The sequence below is a fragment of the Eleutherodactylus coqui genome, chromosome 2 (assembly GCF_035609145.1).
Source record: "Eleutherodactylus coqui strain aEleCoq1 chromosome 2, aEleCoq1.hap1, whole genome shotgun sequence".
Lineage (NCBI taxonomy): Eukaryota > Metazoa > Chordata > Amphibia > Anura > Eleutherodactylidae > Eleutherodactylus > Eleutherodactylus coqui.
Genome location: NC_089838.1, coordinates 72,403,424 through 72,424,390, shown reverse-complemented (window position 1 = coordinate 72,424,390; position 20,967 = coordinate 72,403,424). Strand labels below are relative to the sequence as shown.

Sequence of the window (20,967 nt, the reverse complement as noted above, 5' to 3'; positions counted from 1 at the left end):
TATTCTTCTACCATGCTGATTTCAACATAGTCCAGCAACAATGTTGTCCTGGAATCAAGAATAACTTTAAATGAGCCGACATCAAGTATTTTCTCTGTATCAAAATAATAGAAGATGCTAAACTGTTCTGTATCCGCGTATAATAAATGTGCATACAACCGAATCATGATATCACTGATGAGGGATTCAGCATCCGAGAATTGCACCATTCATGTGTAAATGTTGTCACTGTCATTGTTATATAATGACATAGGGTAGGTTAAAGTGCACATCATATCATCCAAGTAGAAATGTGTGTGGTTGGACGTGTGGTATTCGCTCTTGTTGCTTAATGCTTATGATAAATATATGCAGCAAATGTAAAATCTAGCATTTCAGAATTTATTTTTTTTTTTGGGGGGGGGGGGGGTAGTCCTATTTTTTTGCCTTTGCAACCTGGAAATCTTGCATAAATTACAAGCCATAGTAGTAATCTATAAAACCTAATAAAAATGGTCAACATAAAATATACAGAGGGCCTTGTGTGGCATGGAGTGTTAAGGCAGCAGAATGCAGTCCGAAGCTCTCGCTCACAACCTGAAGGTTTGGGTTCAATTCCGGCGTGGTTCAGGTTGCCGGTTGACTCAGCCTTCCATCCTTCCAAGGGCGTTAAAATGAGTACCCAGCTTGCTGGGGGGTAATTAATAAATGACTTGAAAGCGCTGCGGAATAAGTTGGCGCTTGACATTTTTTGATTGTTTCTCACCTATGTTGTCTAATTGCAAATTAAAACAAGGAAAAGTAACATATATACCACATGCTAGATTTTACATATGCCGGCCATATAGTCGATGGTATATATTGTCGTCCATATAGGGTCTGTTGTCACCTGTCCATCATTTTGCTACCATCCAGTTGGAAGCATACATCAAATTTGTTTGCAATGAGCAGAAAAATGTTGCATTTAGTATCTGAATATTTCACCATGTTAATTACTTTGTATCATGCCACAAATACATTGTCTCAAATAACCTGTATTAAGAAAAATAGGGACGATTCTGTCCATTTCCAAGTTGTAGAGAGTTGTAAAGTGATATCACTGTATAATTTTGATAGTCCTTGTATAGTTGCTGCTATAATATAAATGTCCACTTTTTTTCTTTTGTATTGTGTATTCTTCGTCCTACATTCAAGCAGTGCGAGTTATCTGCAAACCTTTCCTAGTGTCTGTCAGGATACTATCACACAGAAAATGCCCTTATCTTCAAAAGGTGTTTCTGTCGGATAGCGCCCTTACTGGCACTCCCACATCTTAAGGAGTCATACAGCTTATTTCACATAGTGGCTTTATATAACCTCATCTATCCTCGTACTGCTGCACTATATATCCCAAGTTGTTCTGGTTAACTGATCTTTGTCTTTTTTTTCTTTCAAAGCAACAACATAGCACATAAATATTATCTGGCAGTTGATCCTGTGTCAGGCTCAATATATCTGTCTGACACAAACAGTCGCAGAATTTATAAAATCAAGTCCCTGACAGGGGCCAAGGATATTGCAACCAACCTAGAAGTCATTGCTGGCAATGGAGAACAATGTATGCCCTTTGATGAGGCTAGATGTGGTAATGGAGGGAAGGCGGTGGATGCCATTCTGACTAACCCCAGAGGTGAGTAGAGTGAATTTTAGAGTATCCTTATGATGTAGGTGGATCTACATATTAACAATGATACTCAGCCTTTCAAGGTGTAATGTATGAATAGATGACCACAAAATATTACTTTTGCCTGTGTAATCTTTTTCCAACTATACTAAAGGGGTTTTCCGGGACTCCAATATTGATGACCTATCTGTAGAATAGGTCTTTCATATCTGATCATGGGGGTCCGCCCCATGATCAGCTGTTTGGCTTCCATTGATCACTACATATCAGGCACAGTACTGTATATTACATAGCAGCAGAACCTGTTATAGCAGCTCAATCTACTCCACTTGAATCGGTTTGAGCACCTTTCAGGCCACACGACAAATGAACGGGATATCATTGGTCTGGGAACAGGTCGTGGCGCTCACCTGAGCAGCTGATCAGTGGGATTAATCATTGGTTCAGACTGTAGCGTAGATAGCCTGAACCAATGGTAAGGCACGGGGTGTGCTCCAGATTACTTTAAGTTAGGTACTGTAGCTATACTATAGTTGTAGATGACCTCTCTTTCCTAATACAGCTGAACTGAGCAGCCAATGAGAAAGATATAAGGAAAAATATATAGATACTGACTGACCGCTTATCGCTCAAAATTCGTTCAAATGACCACAAATGAGCAATAATCGTTGCATGTAAAAGTGACCATCATGCACTTTTTGTCTGAACAATGATTTTAAGGTGAGATAAAGTAACTTTCAATGGACTGCATGCTGTGCTCTCTGCGGGAGTCGGAAGATTACATTGTATTCTGCAGATAGCCCGTGCGATAACAATGCAACTATGTGCAGAGCCCAGTCCATATGCTGTACTCTGCAAACAGCTCCTGGAGGCCCTTTTACATGCAAAGGAAGATGATAAAGTGTTAATGGACATTAGTGTCCATTAACACTTTATGCAAAAGGATCTCTAAAATGTTAAATCGTTTGAAAGATTAACTGCGTGTAAATGGGCCTTTACATATCAATTTTGAGTTCTTGACTAGAGAGTTTAAGTAAACATCTGTTTCTGCTGCAGGTTTTTCAGCATTAAAGGGGTTGTCCCGTGCCTAAACGGGTTTTTTTTTTCAACCCCCCCCCCCCCGTTCGGCGCGAGACAACCCCCGATGCAGGGGTTAAAAAAGAACACCGCACAGCGCTTACCTGCATCCCTGCGCTCCGGTGACTTCTTACTTACCGGTTGAAGATGGCCGCCGGGATCTTCTCCCTCGGTGGACCGCAGCTCTTCTGTGCGGTCCATTGCCGATTCCAGCCTCCTGATTGGCTGGAATCGGCACATGACGGGGAGGAGCTACACGGAGCTACACGGAGCCCCATTGAGAAAAGAAGAAGACCCGGACTGCGCAAGCGCGTCTAATTTGGCGATTAGACGCTGAAAATTAGACGGGCACCATGGAGACAAGGACGCTAGCAACGGAGCAGGTAAGTGAAAAACTTCTGATAACTTCTGTATGGCTCATAATTAATGCACAATGTACATTACAAAGTGCATTAATATGGCCATACAGAAGTGTATAGACCCACTTGCTTTCGCGGGACAACCCCTTTAATATTGGTGTCTTTGGTGAATATTTGACAGAAGCCTAATTCAGACGACCGTATTTTATGTCTGTGTATTTCACGGACAGAATACAGACCTATTATAGCCTATGAGGCTCTTCATATTTTATCATGAATGGGAATAGGACATGCAATGTTCACCGTCTATGGAGATTGGACAGCACAGGACAGGTATCTGTGTGCTGTCCGATGTGAGCTGCATCTGATATTCTTGGGCACAACTCACATTCGGCCATGTGTAACCACCCTAACACCGATAGTTGCCCGGTCTGTGAGTTTTGGTGTTCAGCTTTCTTTTGTTAGGTTTGTATTTGTTCCACATTCTTTTCCTTTTAGTATAAAGAATTTGTGGGATGTTAAGAGTTTAGAATATTATTACCCAACCCTGATCTATCTATACTTCTCTGCAACTTTGACTCTGACCTGTTTGCAGCTCCTTGGTCTTAATGTTGCAAAACAGATTATTTACACTGACACCATGCAAATAAGGGAGATGGAATAATACCTCTGCAAGTGCTGCAGAGGTATTGTTCCATCTCCCTTATTTGCATATTACCCCGAGGAGCATGAATGGCCTTATAAGTCTCCTCACTCACCTTCTAGGTGCTCTCTCTAAGGAGAAAAGATAGTGTTCCTGACCCACTGACATCATGTGACACCTTGCACACAAAAGGACCTTATTCAACTAATTATGTGAGGTTTGAGGTTAATTATTTGGACCAAACCTTATTTAAGGTTTTCATAGCAAAGGGGGTGAATATATATATGCACTGACAACTTTTCATTTTTTATTTATTCTTTTAAAATAAGGTATTTTTTTAATTCCTCTGTAACTATTTGGACAATCTTGTCAGGTCCAGCACATAAAATCTAAATTATAATTCACTTTAGTTCCAGGTAGTAATAAAGCAAGAGCGGAAGAATACCAAGGGGGTTGAATGTACTGTACCTCAAAGCTAAATTGGCACTGTGCTGATAGCAGGGAGGGAAAAGAAGCCTATCAGTTACCTATGTGATTCTGTCTCAGTTTGTAGAAAGGTGGTAGGACATGACGAAAGGACATAGACTGGCTATAGAAAGTTTCACTGAAATGCAATCAGGAACTATGGGTACATGGAAATGTAGGGAAAATGTAAATCCATAAGAAATTGGTCTCAAATGCTTTACTGATCATGGGCCATTCAGTTTTCGTGGGGGAAAGGAGGTGACAACAAATTGGGCCAGAATGCGGAAAGCACAAGTAGGCTGTAGCCACACAAGCTTCATTTCAGAAACATTGGAATAGCTCTTTAGTTACTTTACATAGACTGTAACTAAACTTGACACAGGCATAACTATACGCTCTACAGATTTAATGTGCATCATGCTATGAAAATAATAAGGCTCCCCTTCATATTCTATATATAGGCATACATCACATCTATCACAGCTACATTAATTGTAGAAGCTGGCTGGTAATTGAAGACTTTAGAACAGTGATCCTCAGACTGTCTGTATGCTTCCTTAGAAGTTTAAATAAACTCTTAGGTTCTGCAGTAGCTCCTTCACATCAATATATTGGTTCAACAGTTCGATTTGCCAAATGGATGTTTATTTACAGCATAAGATGTTTCATCTTTTGTGCAGGAATAGCTGTGGATAAGAATGGATTCGTTTACTTTGTTGACGCAACAATGATTCGAAAAGTAGACCCGAACGGAATCATCTCTACGCTGTTGGGATCTAATGACCTGGCAGCGGGACGACCTCTAAGCTGTGACTCTAGCATGGACATCACTCAGGTACAGTAGATTTTGTTTTATTACGTCAATTACCAGCAGATTTTTCAAAATCAGGGCTCTCGTGAGAATTGAGAAGTCTTAGTACACTGGAGGGAATGGATATACTTTGTGTATATATAAGGTCGGCCAAGGGACTAAATGCAACCCAATACCCTGTCCTGTGTGGCCCCTGTGAGGTAGAGTAGTCATTATTATAGGGTAGTATGACCATATTTTCTAGGCAGCATGCTTACTGTCTTTGGGTCATGTTTGACTGATATTTCCTTTGCTTCCTATAATCAATCTCTTATACGTATATCTCACCTATACTTTTACCCCTTAATGCCACAGGAAGTAGGTTCATATCCTGTCTGCCTAGTACTTAAGGCAGCGGGACATCAACTTACATTCTGTGCATGGCACTGACTTAGAAGCCCAGCCCCTGTCATCTGCAGCAAGAGCTGGCTGTAACTGATGTCTGGTCTCCTGTTGCACTAGCAGTGATTACTGAGAACACCGATCTCTACTGTTACATGACGCGATCAATGTTGATCGCAGCATGTAAAGAGTTCACAGAGGGCGTATGCTCCCCTTCTGATGTCACTGGCCCCCCTCTGTGTCATCGCACAGGGCCGATGAGTTGCCATGGCAACCAGATGATATTGCCTGACGTCCAGGTCTGCCATGACATATGATCGCTAGCAATAGTGATAATACCAGGTTTTCCCCCTACCTATCTGACCGCTCATTCAGCGTCTCCTTTGCTGGCTCCACCTTCCCTCCTCTTCCCCTTGCTGTTGGGGTCCCCCAGGGCTCGGTCCTCGACCCCCTCCTTTCATCCATCTACACAGCCCCTATTGGACAGACCATCAGGAGTTTTGGCATCCAATACCACCTCTATGCTGACAACACCCAGCTATACACCTCTTCCCATGACATCTCTGCACCTTTCCTCCAAAACATCACCGACTGTCTGTCCGCTGTCTCTTACACTATGTCCTCTCTCTACCTAAAACTAAACCTCTCTAAAACTGACTTACTGGTATTTCCACCCTCCACTAACCAACATCATCCTGACTAGAGATGAGCGAACGTACTCGGTAAGGCCGATTTCGCAATCGAGCACCGCGATTTTCGAGTACTTCACTACTCGGGTGAAAAGTACTCGGGGGCGCTGTGGGGCAGGGCGTGGCGTGGTGGAGCGAGGGGTAGCAGCGCGGAACAGGTGGGAGCTCTCTCTCCCTCTCCCCCCCACTCCCCTCTGCAACCCCCCGCTCACCCACAGCGCCCCCGAGTACTTTTCACCCGAGTAGTGAAGTACTCGAAAATCGCGGTGCTCGATTGCGAAATCGGCCTTACCGAGTACGTTCGCTCATCTCTAATCCTGACATCTCCATCTCAGTGTGTGGCGCCACCATAACTCCCAGACAGCACGCCCGCTGCCTTGGGGTCATATTTGACTCCAATCTCTCCTTCACCCCCTACATCCAATCTCTGGCCCGAACATGTCAGCTACACCTCAAGAATATCGTAAGAATCCGCTAAAAACGCTTATTGTTGCCCTCATCCACTCTCGGCTCGATTATTGTAACTCGTTGCTGATCGGCCTCCCCTGCACCAGACTCTACCCCCTCCAATCCATCCTGAATGCAGAAGTTAAATACAGAATTCAATTTAAACTCACTACCTTCATCCACAAAGCCCTCCACAACGCTGCGCCACCCTACATTGCCTCCCTCATCTGAATCCATCACCCAGCCCGTGCTCGCCATTCTGCTAACGAAACCAGACTGCGCGCCCCTCTAATTTGAACTTCTCACTCCCGCCTCCAAGACTTCTCCAGAGCAGCACTGGTCCTCTGGAACGCACTACCAAAGGGTACCCGGGCAATCCAGGACTCACAAAACTTCAGGCGTGCTCTAAAAATGCACCTCTTCAGAGAGGCATACCGCATTCCCTAAACAAACCCCTCTGTACGCTGCCTGATAACATGCTCCCTGACCTACTGACTGCAATCCTTGCCAGCCACCATCAACTGTCCCTACAGTCATACCGATTCTGCCGTCACACGGCTGAACGTCTGACCATCGTCTATGTGTATAGCATCCCTCACTCTCCACCTCACCATACCCTGCACATCTCCAGCCCCTTTACCTTCTGTGTCACCCCATTACTTGTAGTATGTAAGCTCGTTGGAGCAGGACCCGCACCCCTACTGTTTCTGTCAACTGATTACTATGTAACCGTGGTTCTGTAATGTTTGTATTTTTTTTGTCTTTCTGTATTCCCCCCTGTCTATGTAAGCTCTGCGGAATATATTGGCGCTATATAAATAAAGATTATTATTATTATTATACAATGCAGCATAGAAGTACTGCAATATATTATCATAGTGAACATATGATCATGGGTTGTAGTCCCCTACATGGACATAAAAAAAAGTGTAAAAAAAAAAAATACAGGGAAAAAAAAGCGTAAAAAATTGGTAGTGTAGAAGAAAAAAAACTTTACCCACTTTTCCCCTCTTTAAACCAAAATGCACATGTTTGTTATTGCCATGTTTGTAATGACCTCTACAATAAATTGAACACACTGTTTATCTTGTACGGAAAAAAAAAATTAAAACCGAACCAAAATGCTTGTTTTGTTCATTTTTATCTAAAAAAAAAAAACCCTCAATAAATGTAATGAAAAAAGCCATATGTACCCAAAAGTCTCACCAATAAAATCAACAGTTCATCACACAAAAAAACAAGCTGTCAAAGAGCTTTGTCAATAGAAAAATATGGGACCTTGAATGCAACAATGCCAAAAACTAATAATTTCTAACAAAAAAACTAAAGGTTTTTATTGTGCGAAACTGGAAAAACTTAAAAATATATATAATGTTGGCATTATATACCCTCTAAAAAATATAGTCAACATTTTACAATGTCTTATATGTACTTCAAAATAGTACCAATAAAAAGTAGAGTCTCATATGGCCAAATCAACGTCAAAATACAAAAGATATGGCTTTTGAAAAGTGGAGTTGAAAATCCCCCCAAAATTGTTGTGTCCTTATGCCCAAAATAGGCCCTGTCCTAAAGGGGTTAAAAGATAATCAGAATCCACCATTTTCTTACACTGAAAACACCAAAAATCTTATTGTTACCCTGAGTTATTCTCATCTTGACTGCTGTAAATCCTATAGTTGGCCTTTCCTTCACTAAACTCTAACCTTACTAGTCTATGCTGAATGCAGCAGCCAGGCTCATCTTTCTCTCTAGCCTCTACACTGCTGCCCCCACCCTGTACCAGTCACTACACTGGTTGCCCATCCACTATAGAGTACAACTTAAACTCATCACTCTCATCCATAAAGCTCTCCAAGGTGCTGCTTCACCCTTTCACCTCTTTCTTCATCTCTGTCTACCACGCTACCCATAAGGGCCCTTCTACATGAGACGATATGTTTCAGTGCCTGACAGTTCTCCCAGCAATAATCACTCAGTGAATGGAGACGGGAGCGGGCCAGAGATTGCACTGGCCACCCACCTCTATTCACACTAAACAGGCAGTTGTTAATAGATGATTGACTGCTGTTTGCACAGGCCGATCGTCATTTCATTGTTAATGTCTGTAGAAACTGAACAACAAACAAATTAGCGTTCATCATTCAGTTGCTGCCAGCATTTATACCGAACAATTATTGTTCAGATTCCCATGATCCAGCAACAATCTGAACGATATTTTTCCAGAGCTGCATCAGTTCTCTGGAATGCGCTACCCCAGACAAGCGGGTTAATTAGCAATTAATATCCCAAGTTTTAAGCATGTCCTAAAAACACATATTTTTAGAGAGGCTTATCATATTCCCTAATCAAACCTAACTCTACTTACCCCTCTTCTACATCATCCCTCAGAACTCAACCTGTTAATCCCACCGTATCGCCATGCTCCATGCATCCTAATGCATTTTATATCTGCACAGATACTGACTGGTGATAGGCTCATAGAGCTTTATGTGTACTATCCTATTTAGAAAATGATAGCTGAACCATTGTAGGGAGCAAGCACTTTTACCTTGTATGATCCCCATTTTCTCATAGATTGTGAGCAGAGCCCATAGTCTATTAGTTTAATATCGTATGTAATGCCTGATTTTGTCTGTTCATGTACCCACTGATTTGTAACATGCTGCACAATATATTGGTATGATATAAATAAAGATTATTATTATTATTACTTTAGGTCCAATATATCCTTATGATAGGCCCTCCTTATCGGATTGGTGTGGATCTGACTCCTGGGACACCCACTGACTAGTTAACTGAAAATGGTGCATCTTCTTGATTCCTTACCAGGCACAGTTCTGTAGATTCAATAGTGGATGTACTCAGTCTTGCATAGATGGTCAGGAGATGGATCCCCACTAGTCTGATATTGATGGCCTGTCCTAACGATAGGCTATCCACATTGTAGTCCCTGAAAACCCCTTTAATTATTGAAATTTAAATTTGGCTCAAGTCAAATGTAATTGCTAGGAATGATTTTCTTTCTATAGGGTAAAGCCAGTTTCACATCTGCGTCGGAACCTCTGGCTGGAGGTTCTGTCACAGATCCGGCATGCAGCACTTTTTCTTCCATTTAAAAGTCAGGCAGCTGGACGGAAAGCTGATGGACCTCATTATAGTCAATGAAGTTTGTCCGGCGCTGTTCAGTTCCATTTGGAGACAGAGCCCTTCGGCCATGGAAATTCCTCTTTCCTGCGACCCGAATGGAGCAGAAAAGGGAAACCCCATCTAAAAATTGCCCCCTTGCGCATTCGATTCAGCACTTTGTGTTAACAAGTAGTCAGGATAGAGACAAATTTATATATGGCAGGTAATATGATGTTGAACTGTCAGCAGTAAAGGAAATTATTGCACTATTAAGTACTTATGTTGTATATTTTTCAGGTTCGCATGGAATGGCCGACAGATTTAGCGGTTAACCCAATGGACAATTCTCTCTACGTCTTAGAGAACAATGTTATTTTGCGCATAACAGAAAACCACCAAGTCAGCATCATAGCCGGACGTCCAATGCACTGCCAGGTGCCTGGCATAGACTATTCTCTGAGCAAGTTGGCTATTCATTCTGCACTCGAATCTGCTAGTGCCATAGCTATTTCCCACACTGGGATCCTTTACATTGCAGAAACAAATGAAAAGAAGATTAATCGAATAAGACAAGTGACAACCAATGGTGAAATCTCTCTTTTAGCAGGTGCAGCTTCAGACTGTAACTGCAAAGACGATGTAAATTGCAATTGTTATGCCGGAGATGATGGCTATGCCACAGATGCTTTCTTAAACTCTCCGTCATCTCTAGCTGTGGCACCTGACGGCACAGTGTACATTGCAGATCTTGGAAATATTCGTATAAGAGCTGTTCTTCAAAACAAGCCTGTTCTCACTGCATTTAATCAGTATGAAGTTGCATCCCCAGGGGAACAAGAGCTATACATATTTAATATCAATGGGATTCATCAGTACACTCAGAGCCTGGTTACGGGAGAATACCTTTACAATTTTACTTACAGTGCCGACAATGATGTGATAGAAGTTATTGATAATAGTGGAAACTCATTGAAAATCCGCAGGGACTCTAATGGCACCCCACGACATTTCCTGATGCCAGACAATCAGATAATCACCCTCACACTCACCACCAGTGGAGCTCTAAAGTTGGTTTCCACACAGAGTCTGGAGCTGTCTTTGATGACATACGATGGGATCACGGGGCTGTTGGCAACCAAGAGTGATGAGACCGGTTGGACAATGTTTTATGAGTAAGTATTAAAAAAGCTTCTGCAAGATTATGCTAAGATTACTTAGTTATGTGCAGCGAGAGAGAACTGATTCAAACATCTAGGTGATGCAAAACAAAGGAGCTCTTCTAAGTACATGGGACATAATCCCCTTCATGGTCCCACTTTAGTCGACTGAAGACCATCCAAAGTGTCCCTCAGACCACCTGTGCATAAGATAGACCACTACACACTGGCATATTTTTCTCCACAGAGCAAACACCCACAGAAACCTGGCACCTGCAAGCATGTCCTAGAGTAGAACAATGGTGCAAAAATGTACATGATGCAATAGTATAAAATTACGGTAGTTTGAAAAATATGGTCCCGAAACCCAAAGGCAAAGTTCATAGGGTGGATTTTTCCACAAATTTGATGTTTAATCCACGCCAAACCCATGATAAATCCTTATAATGATAAAGTCGCGTCATGGAGAAAAAAAAAGTAGTGACATGTCACTTGTTGATGAGGAATCTGCGGCGGAATATAGCTTAAAAAGTAGTTTAACCCGCAAAACCATATGGCCATTAATCTAGATTGTGGTTTTTGGCTTTTTGTGGACCACATTGATATATCTTACAGCAGTTGTCCGGTTACTCTTCCATATTTTAAAGTCAGGTGCAGATGTACTAAAACAACAAATACAGCATCACTTACCCATCCTTGGAGATCCAGCATTGCAGTCTCACGGTTCCCCCAGTCTCTGTTGACAGCGGAAGTCAGGTGACCTCCACTTGCCAATCAGAGGCCTCAGCATCACATTTGGAACTCTTGACATCATGCTGTCCAGGATGTGAACGCGGATGCCAGGAGAATGAGTGGTGATGTGGCAGTCAGTGGTCACTTGACTACCGCTATCACCAAAGAGCAGGAGAGCTGCAGAACTGCAATGCTGTATTGTAGTACATTGCATATTTAATAAATATGCAACTGTCTTTAAAATTTGAGCAAGCAAGCGGACAATCCCTTTAAATTATTTTAACCTGTTTCCCTGGTGAGACACCTGTTGAAATCTCTTCTGCCTTATAGATGAAGGGTAATCTCATGCCAATGGTTTATGCTAAAGACTGAAGTATCCCTATGGGACTAATTATTCTACTCCTTTATATAGCGCCTACATATTCCGCAGCGCTGTAGTGAAATAGTCATCACTCCTATCAGTCCTTGTGGGGCTTAGAATCTAAATTCCAAATGAACCTATTAGTATGCTTTTGGATCATGGGGTTGGCAAAGCCCTTCTAGAGTAAATCCTTCTGATTGTTTGTGTTCGAAGACAGTCATTTAGGCCTTGACATTCTCCAAAATATTCGGCATCACATCGATGCGCAAAAGACAACAAGCAACTATTTCTACATAAAAAATGCATTGCAGTCCAGATAATCCGCCGTTCTGCCATCAAGGTACATTGTACTGTGCTGCTCCCTTTTCGTACATTATGAGAATTATTTTAGCCAGTTTCTCACCTCTCGCAGCTCTGGGGTTACTATGACAACATTTGTGGAGCGACTGTGTTAGAATTTCGGCTGTCATTTAAATATCCCAAGGAGATATATTTTAGCTGAAAATGCAAGCATACAACTGAAGGAGAATAGAAGAGCCGAGCAGCGCTTGTATATTATTAGACAGGAAAAGGAGTTTTTTTTCCTAATTCAATATTTTTTTTTATTTCTGTAGGAAGCGTAAAATGTGTTTAGACAGCAGTAATGTTGCAGAATGCTCATTTCATGCGACCGGTTAATGATGTTTTATGATCTTGCATTTTTAATCAATTCAATAGAAACTGTAAAGGAAGCATATGTGTTTTCCCCCAAATTGTCTGTAGACATTCTTCGCGATTCAGATCCGGTGACTTAAGTAATGTGCGCAGCCTTGTCTTTGTAATGTATGCAGGAAGATCTTCATTGCTGTCAATGTGATTCCCATGAGTGATATCAGCTGGCATGTGTGTGCAGATAGCATACGTGAGGACATAATGTGAGCTCTGACTGTACTTCATTAACATGTTAATTAAATGTTTTGCCGCTTGTTGATAGTTTTATATTCACCACTTTAATAGAAAAAGTGTGATCACTGGCACATTCTCTCTAAGATACTTCACCAACTTCACAGATCTACAAATTGCTTGTTTATGCATTTTACATTGTTTGCTGAACTTTTTTCCTGCTAAGAACAAAAAAAAAAAGCCGCCTTTAAAATGGCAAGTATTTGATTTTCCTTAACATGAGTTCTAATTTGCCGTAATAACACGATTATGCTGTAATTAATTGTCATAATTTGTCAGTAAAAACAGGTGTCATAATTATGGGGGGTTTTCGGAATTGTCACATTTACATTTTCATAGCGTGGGAAATATACAGTATGTGATGTATAATACTGCCACTCTCCAAATGTCATGTGTGTGTATATATATATCTATATATATATATACACTCATCTAAAACAACTCACAATATAAAGGGAAGCTTTACATATTTCCACACATTGTTAACGAAAACATATAAATACATCTATGACCAAGGTAGCGTTTTGCAGTTTAGGTAAAGGTTTTTTTTTTTTTGCATGCAGTATTAGTTTTGGCTAAAAATGGAAGTGAAGCCTCAAGGGACGAGAATTGTAATTAAAGCTTTGGACTACATGTGGCGTATTTGTTGGCACGTGAGAAAATCTGCAATGGAGTATAGTGCTAAACCCCATACACAAACAGCGGAAAAGAATTCACGGCTTTACGATTCTAAGTTGCTGATTTCTTGTAAATCTGTGTTAGCAGTTTCACCCTCTGCAATACAATGTAACACGTTGGGATTTCACCATAGATTTAGGTCTGCGCTATGTCAGCAGTGGAAATTTTAGAAGTATAAAGTTGACATTATGTTTCTCCTATATTTGAGTATTGGCTTAAATATATGGTGCTACCTGTCCCTAGTTGTGGCCCCCAGTGTCGCTCCGCCTGACTATAGGTGTTGGCCGGAGCTGCTCAGTATTATGGAAATAGCCAAGCTGGCTTCGCTATGCTGTTTCTGTAAATCTCCTAAAAGTCAATGGGGGATACGCAAACAGTGTGCAGATGCAGCATATGACAAACCAATATTTGGTGCACCTTATCTGTTTAACACATTGAACTTTTGTTTGGCACCAGAAGCGTAACTTGCAGCTCCTGGGCCCCAATGCAAAACCTGTAACAGGGCCCCCAACTATAATGCTTCATTTATAGTACTGGGCTCCCTATATGGAGAAGAGTGGCCTTATGGGTCCCCTAAAGCTCCTGGGCCCGGGTGCAACCACATCCCCTGCATCCCCTATAGTTTACACCCCTGTTGGGTGCCTTACACTTTTCATGGAGCCAATTGCCTTCTATAGATTGCTAGACTGTACATATGGCATAGGCATACTATGTAAATCACATCAAAAATCAAGTAATACATCTGTAGCATGGTGAGTGATTCTGTTTCCGTAACTCCCAAGTTGCTGTACGGAAACAGTGTAGCTCGCTGTCCTATGCAGTTTGCTTAACTTCCATTGACTTCTACGGGAGTTACATCCACCCAGCTACCTAGTAGGGAGCAGTGTTCCCATCGTGGCCAATATGGAAACACCCCTTTAAGAAAAAAAAATTAATTCTGTTAACAAGGCCCAAAAGTTACTAAACTATGGTGCAGACTTGTTGAGCACTGATTTATACAGCTTCCATTTAACTCAATAATAAATGTATTTAGTAAGCTCCCACTAGGGGGTTAATGCAGCAAAAATGATAACTGAACTACTAAGTTGCATTATGCAGGCGATGTGAGCCTATAGGCCTGCTGGTCATTACTGGTGGCTCAGTGGTCCTGGTCCCATGTCTCAGCTCCTTTATCTCACATTTTGCTGGTACTAGTGATATCTCTGCATGTTAGACACTCATCTAATCAAGCAGCTGAACATCAGCCCCATATAGGGTCCATATCTAAGACTTTGTACTCTGCTTCTACTTGGCTTACATACTACCCATCTTCAGTGCCACATTGTTACAGAGATGGACTGGCCATAGGTTCTAACAAGACAAATCCCTGCAGGCCAGTCAGACCAAACAGGGCTGGCATCAGCACCTGGGCAGATCATCAGACCCATTGCATGTCAGTGGGCTTACTGCCAACGATGTAGGGTTGATGCACGATGGAGCAGCTGCCAGCTGACTGCGGTGGGGACCCTTTTATTATAGAAGGCAGTGTGGCTGTGTAGAATGGAGGTGCTGGTAGTGCCTGTGTCATCATCGGGTGTCTGCAGCGCCTCTTCTAATTTAATCATCCCTCTTTGCTTCCTTTTTGGTGCAGTAATGATCAGAGTTGGTGCAACAGTCAACAGCGCTCCGCTCATCCAGTCCTAGAGAAACAATGAATGGATGACATCTTAGAGCACAGAACCAGCATCATGTAATACTTGTGCTAGTAATTTGGACCCACCTATAATACTCGGGTAATACTTGGGCTGCCCCTCTGCTAGTAATTTGGACCCACCTATAATACTCGGGTAATACTTGGGCTGCCCCTCTGCTAGTAATTTGGACCCACCTATAATACTCGGGTAATACTTGGGCTGCCCCTCTGCTAGTAATTTGGACCCACCTATAATACTCAGGTAATACTTAGGCTGCCGCTCTGCTAGTAATTTGGACCCACCTATAATACTCGGGTAATACTTGGGCTGCCCCTCTGCTAGTAATTTGGACCCACCAATAATACTCGGGTAATACTTGGGCTGCCCCTCTGCTAGTAATTTGGACCCACCTATAATACTCAGGTAATACTTAGGCTGCCGCTCTGCTAGTAATTTGGACCCACCTATAATACTCGGGTAATACTTGGGCTGCCCCTCTGCTAGTAATTTGGACCCACCAATAATATTCGGGTAATACTTGGGCTGCCCCTCTGCTAGTAATTTGGACCCACCTATAATACTCAGGTAATACTTAGGCTGCCGCTCTGCTAGTAATTTGGACCCACCTATAACATAAAATAGTTGGAAAAAATCTAAATGTGGCTTTAAGTTCTCATTTCAGCCCTGCATTGGTATCATCTGTGCATTGACAGGTCTTCCATGCAACTAATACACTATATATGACAACTTATTAAAAAAATGCTAGTTCTGTTAACCACAATTATAGGCTTATTACAGCAGACCTATTTACCTGCATACAAATTGTTGCCGTTAACATTGATTTATCTTATTTTTATAGTATGTGACTATGTAAGTATATTTAGTTTATTCCCTACTCCTTCACCATCGTCATGAATGTAGCTAATGATACACATTAACGTAAATAAGAAGCAGAACCCCTATTCAGATGGTAAAAGAAGACATAACGCTGTGTCCTGCTCCTTGCCGTTGCAGGTTTCATTGCTTAGAGGGACATCTAGTGGTAAAGCTGGATGCTGCATTATGCCTTCTTGCTTTTCCATGCACTGTGAAGACAAATCCACTGTGACAATACCAAAAAAAAAAAAAAATGATACCACTCCATTCTAAATATCACTCTCAAATTAGATATGTGAAAGTTAACTGTGATATAAAGTTTCTTTCAAAGCAGCCTGTAAAGTGCTAGGATATAATGGGTAATTTGCTGGCTCTGTGATGAGAATAATTAGCCTTAATGTCTGGTAAGGCAGTGTATTAATTAGCAAATCATAGCGTTCACAACTGTAACATTGCGTTCAGAACTTAATGTCAGAGCAGGCTGTAACATAATGACACACAGAGAATTGTACTACACTCTACCATATGCGGAGGGAGAACATTCAGAGGGAAAATAGGACTGACTGCGAAATACTCCATCCCCCTCTCATCCTCATGTGGAATACATGCAAAATAAACGTCTCACTATATAAAGCTGCACTGGATGGGGTATGAGCTGGTGCAAGCCCAATTAGACCCGATCCACGGTCCTTGCAACGTATATAGAAGCACGCCTGGGCAGCACTCACATTCCAAGGTTCTTTTACATTTAGTTATTGCATGGGTGTTCAATACATGTGATTATCATTATTTGTTAGTTGCATTTTATACTCTCCTATGCTGAAGAAATAGGCTGAATACATGTATATAGGGAATCGATGACCCCAGAGCAAAAACTGAAATGGTATTCTAGCTGCTACCTACTCACACTGTCACAGTCCACTATCCTGGATCAGTACAGCCCTGAGATTGTTGAAGGCGAGCTCATAGGAAAGGCTTGAGCGATCGCCTTATGGCCCACAGCAACTACATGGGAGGCCTCTATGGTAATTATACTAATGATATCACATCCACTATTCTAATACAGCAGCGTTCCTAGGCTCAAGAAATCTCAGTATTGGCGGCACATTAAACTGACTTAAATAAAGGGGTCAGCTCCTCAGAGACCACCCCCTTGCAGCTGCCGCAAGTCCGGCTTCTGGCACTTCTAGAAAATCAGCTGTTTGTCCGGCCAGGGGAAATATAGTGTTACTTCAGATGTAATACATGGACAGCTTGAGTTAGCTGAAGTGCTCCTCCATTCTGGCTCAGGAGTTCTCCATTACAATAGAGCACAATGCATTTACACTTAGGTCAAAATACATGTATTTCCAGGGGATCCTACATAATGATATATAAATGACCATGTGCCATTTAATAAATAGTAATAGATTTCTATACCCTTTTGTATGGCATTCTGTATTCAGAACATAGTAATACAATGCACCGATTCATCTGCTCAATGTATCATACTGAGCATTTGTATACTAATTGATCTACATCCATTAGACCAAGTTACAATGCTTAGTGTTTTTACTGCAGTTCTTTCAGCTAATATTGTTTAATTGATTCAATTTCAGTTATGACAATGAAGGCCGCTTGACCAATGTAACCCGACCAACCGGAGTTGTCACCAGCCTCCATCGAGAAATGGAAAAATCAATTACGATCGACATTGAAAACTCCAACCGGGATGATGATGTCACTGTTATAACCAATCTATCTTCAGTGGAGGCATCATATACAGTTGTTCAAGGTATTGTGCCATGAATAGTCGACGCTCTCAGTTCTTTACTGACATATTGTTTCCTCTCTTGTCAAATCTTCTCAGAAGTTTCCCATCATTTACTTACAGCCCAACCATTATCAATATAAGGGGTTGTACTGTGATAGAAAGTCATCCTAGTCTATGAAATAAGGGATAACTTTCAGATCAGTGGCAATCCAAATAATGGGACTCCTAGGATGACGAGAACAGTGTTCCAGTGCGTCCTGAAGTGAGGGAAGTGGCAGTCACACATGCGATTCATTTCAGTGGGACTGCCGAAGATATCTGAGTACTTGAATTGGGTTATCTCCAGTGGTCTCATAAAAAAGAATTGAGCAATGTTGCGCATATGTGACCACCGTTGCCCTCACTTCAAGACGTACCAAAGCCTCGTTGAGTAGTCAAACCCCCATTGAACTGAAAATTATACCCTGTTCTTTGGATAGGGACTGACATTATATCATGGTACAACCCGTTAAGTAGAGCATAGACCCTGAGCTGTTCTCCAGACTTGGGCACCCCCTTCTCTAGCACTATTGTTCTGCATATGTGTCTAGAGGGAATACCACCTTTGTGTGCTAGCAAGTTAAGTTCTGGTTAAAGAGTAAGCCGAAGTACTACTTGTATGATTAAATTGCTGGTGTTGACCCTCAGCATTGTCTGTCCACCTACTAATTGTGTAGTGGGGAACTTGAAAAGGAGCCGCAAAGGAGTAAAGGAGAGGTGAAGAACCATTTATTATTGAAATAAGTATATAGAACATGCTAAAAGTGGAGTTCACATTTGCTACATCTGAACAGTGTCAGACTCATTAAATATACAATGCTATAGGGTCATGTTTCCAGGTCCGGACTCTAATGAGTTACTAGTATTCTAAGATTGAAACACATAAAAGCATCATAGCCAACAACAGTATAAAGTGCACAAAAAACAGCATTTGTTCTGTTGCACAATACCTTTTCTAACGTAGTTGAAGAACATCTTTTATGTGTAGAGGTCAGTGGCTATGCAGCGTTTCAAGACTGCTTTTATCAAAGGCTGGAAATTTCTGCGGTAATGTGGGCACTCTGGCTTTATACAATCTGAAGAACATAACATAATATAAAGGTAGCGCAGATTGGAAAGGCACTCCAGTACAAACATACACGCACTGTGGCTCATATGGGAAAACACCAGTAGACGTTGGTTTGGTAATATACGTTATTCTGTACTGGAAGCCTTTTGTGAACACTATGTCAAAATAAGTTGACATGATGTCCATTTTTCAATAGGGAATGGAAACGCCATGTCTACTGTCCAAAAATGTCACTTTGCACCCATTTGTGTAAATATCCAAAGGAAAAAGGTGGTGTTGCTGCTGGCTATCATTTTGACTCTCAAGTGAAGCTTTAAAACTAACAGGAAACATATGGAAATATCACCTTTCTTTTTTAACACTTTGATTGCCCAGGGCTTTTGACTGTGCTCCCTGTGGGGCCCAAATAACAAGAGCGTGGTTGTTACCAAAGTTTTGACACTCACAATTCTTAGTAAATATTTCCTATTAGAGTAAATGAAGTTGTAACCCATTTTTGAGTGACAGGTAGGTTTCCACAGCGACCCGTCACCCAATTTTGGCACTCAAAGTCCTATGCCAGTTTTGATTAATGTATTCCTGTGGTATTCGGGCAAGAAAGAATGCTTTTATTTTAATAAGAAAGACCATTATGGTTTTATTTTTATACTAATTGAAAAAAAAATAATGCACCCAGATAGAAATGTTGGATTCGTACAAAATTCTGCATGCAGTTATGTCTCAGGCAGATATATTCAGTAGATGATTACAGTTGTGGTCCGATTAAACCCTGGGTCTTGCCACCTGTGGTTGTGAAAATGTTTCCCCCTGTTGCCTTATAAAAAGGCTTTTAGAAGCTACTTTTGTGAAGTGCACCTCTTGTTGAGATATTGTTGACTGCTACACATGCCTCCATGACACACTAAGACATTTTGCCTCGTTAACTGGCCTTGAGAGGGGTGTATCACTGGAATGAAAGAAGGAAGATGGTTGTTAAGATGGGTTGTCCATCATCTAGCTGTTCTGACCAACCTATTAGGAGGGGTAAGGAGCAGTGGTTACGTGATGGCAGGTAGACACAGTGAACAGGCCCTGGACGGTAGTCTATCAGTAGAGAGGATAGTTTGATCCACTGACAACCATTAACAGATCCAGTACTTTCATTGTCTGTCACCTGTGGCTGGATGGTACTTTCATTACAGAACCCTGTCTCTGCCCAGACCATTTCCAGGCACTTAGCAGAAGGAAATTAGGTGTCACGGTGGCCATTACGTGTCCTGCCATTAACACCCCAACACCATCACCTTTGTTTTCAATGGTGTCATGAATGAGAAACCTAGACTGCTGGAACCATATTGTCTTTAGTGACGATTGCAGGTTCTGTTTGAGAGACAACTATGGTCATGTTTCGAGAATAGTAGCCTCAAGGTGAGTGCTTCAATCCTGCCTTTGCTGTTGAGGGACTACATTAACTGCTGGTGTGATGATCTAGGGACCATTGTTGCCTCTCGTGACATGGCTTCCAACAGGCTTCCAATGTGGCCCAACAGGTACCAGAGCCCTTTTGAATTGTACACTTTTTCCCAATAAACTCATCCTTTCATTCTATTATTGTAATTACTTAAATATATCATTATCATTTCATTTAAACATGGAAAGTTTAATTCAATTCCTACAACTCCCGAGTGTTTTTTTTTACATCTAGAGCTGTCTATTAGACCTCTCTTATTCTGTTCAGATTTGATGTCCCCAAATAAGACAGACCTTATGAAACTCCAAACTATTGGAATTTGCATTTTTGTTGCTTTATCGTGCATTATCTATTGAGTAAATATGATGGTTTAATACGGTTGTTTTGCCTGTTTACATACATTGTCTATTGAGATTATGCATAGTCTGTTATTTCAAGGTCACTGTAGTCATGTGCTATAGCAACAGTTAACAATTAAAGCAATAGGGGTCATCCTCCCTGGTATATTCTACAAGTGCTAATAGGCATGGACACAGCTGTAGGTCCTATAGAATATCTTGGACAAGCTTTAATGACCAATTGGGTCTCTTTAGT

At 41.5% G+C, this 20,967-nt stretch overlaps 1 protein-coding gene across 8 annotated transcripts in view; it reads left to right on the top strand.

Moving 5' to 3' along the window:
• The window catches only part of TENM2 (teneurin transmembrane protein 2), a 1,550,877-nt gene that overhangs the window by 1,485,012 nt on the left and 44,898 nt on the right, over positions 1–20,967 (top strand). For all 8 annotated transcript variants that reach the window (XM_066591118.1, XM_066591117.1, XM_066591116.1 and 5 more), the window contains 4 exons: positions 1,416–1,648; positions 4,867–5,021; positions 9,941–10,815; positions 17,661–17,836. In XM_066591118.1, coding sequence (XP_066447215.1) covers positions 1,416–1,648; positions 4,867–5,021; positions 9,941–10,815; positions 17,661–17,836 — 1,439 coding nt within the window. The remainder of the gene's footprint in view (positions 1–1,415; positions 1,649–4,866; positions 5,022–9,940; positions 10,816–17,660; positions 17,837–20,967) is intronic.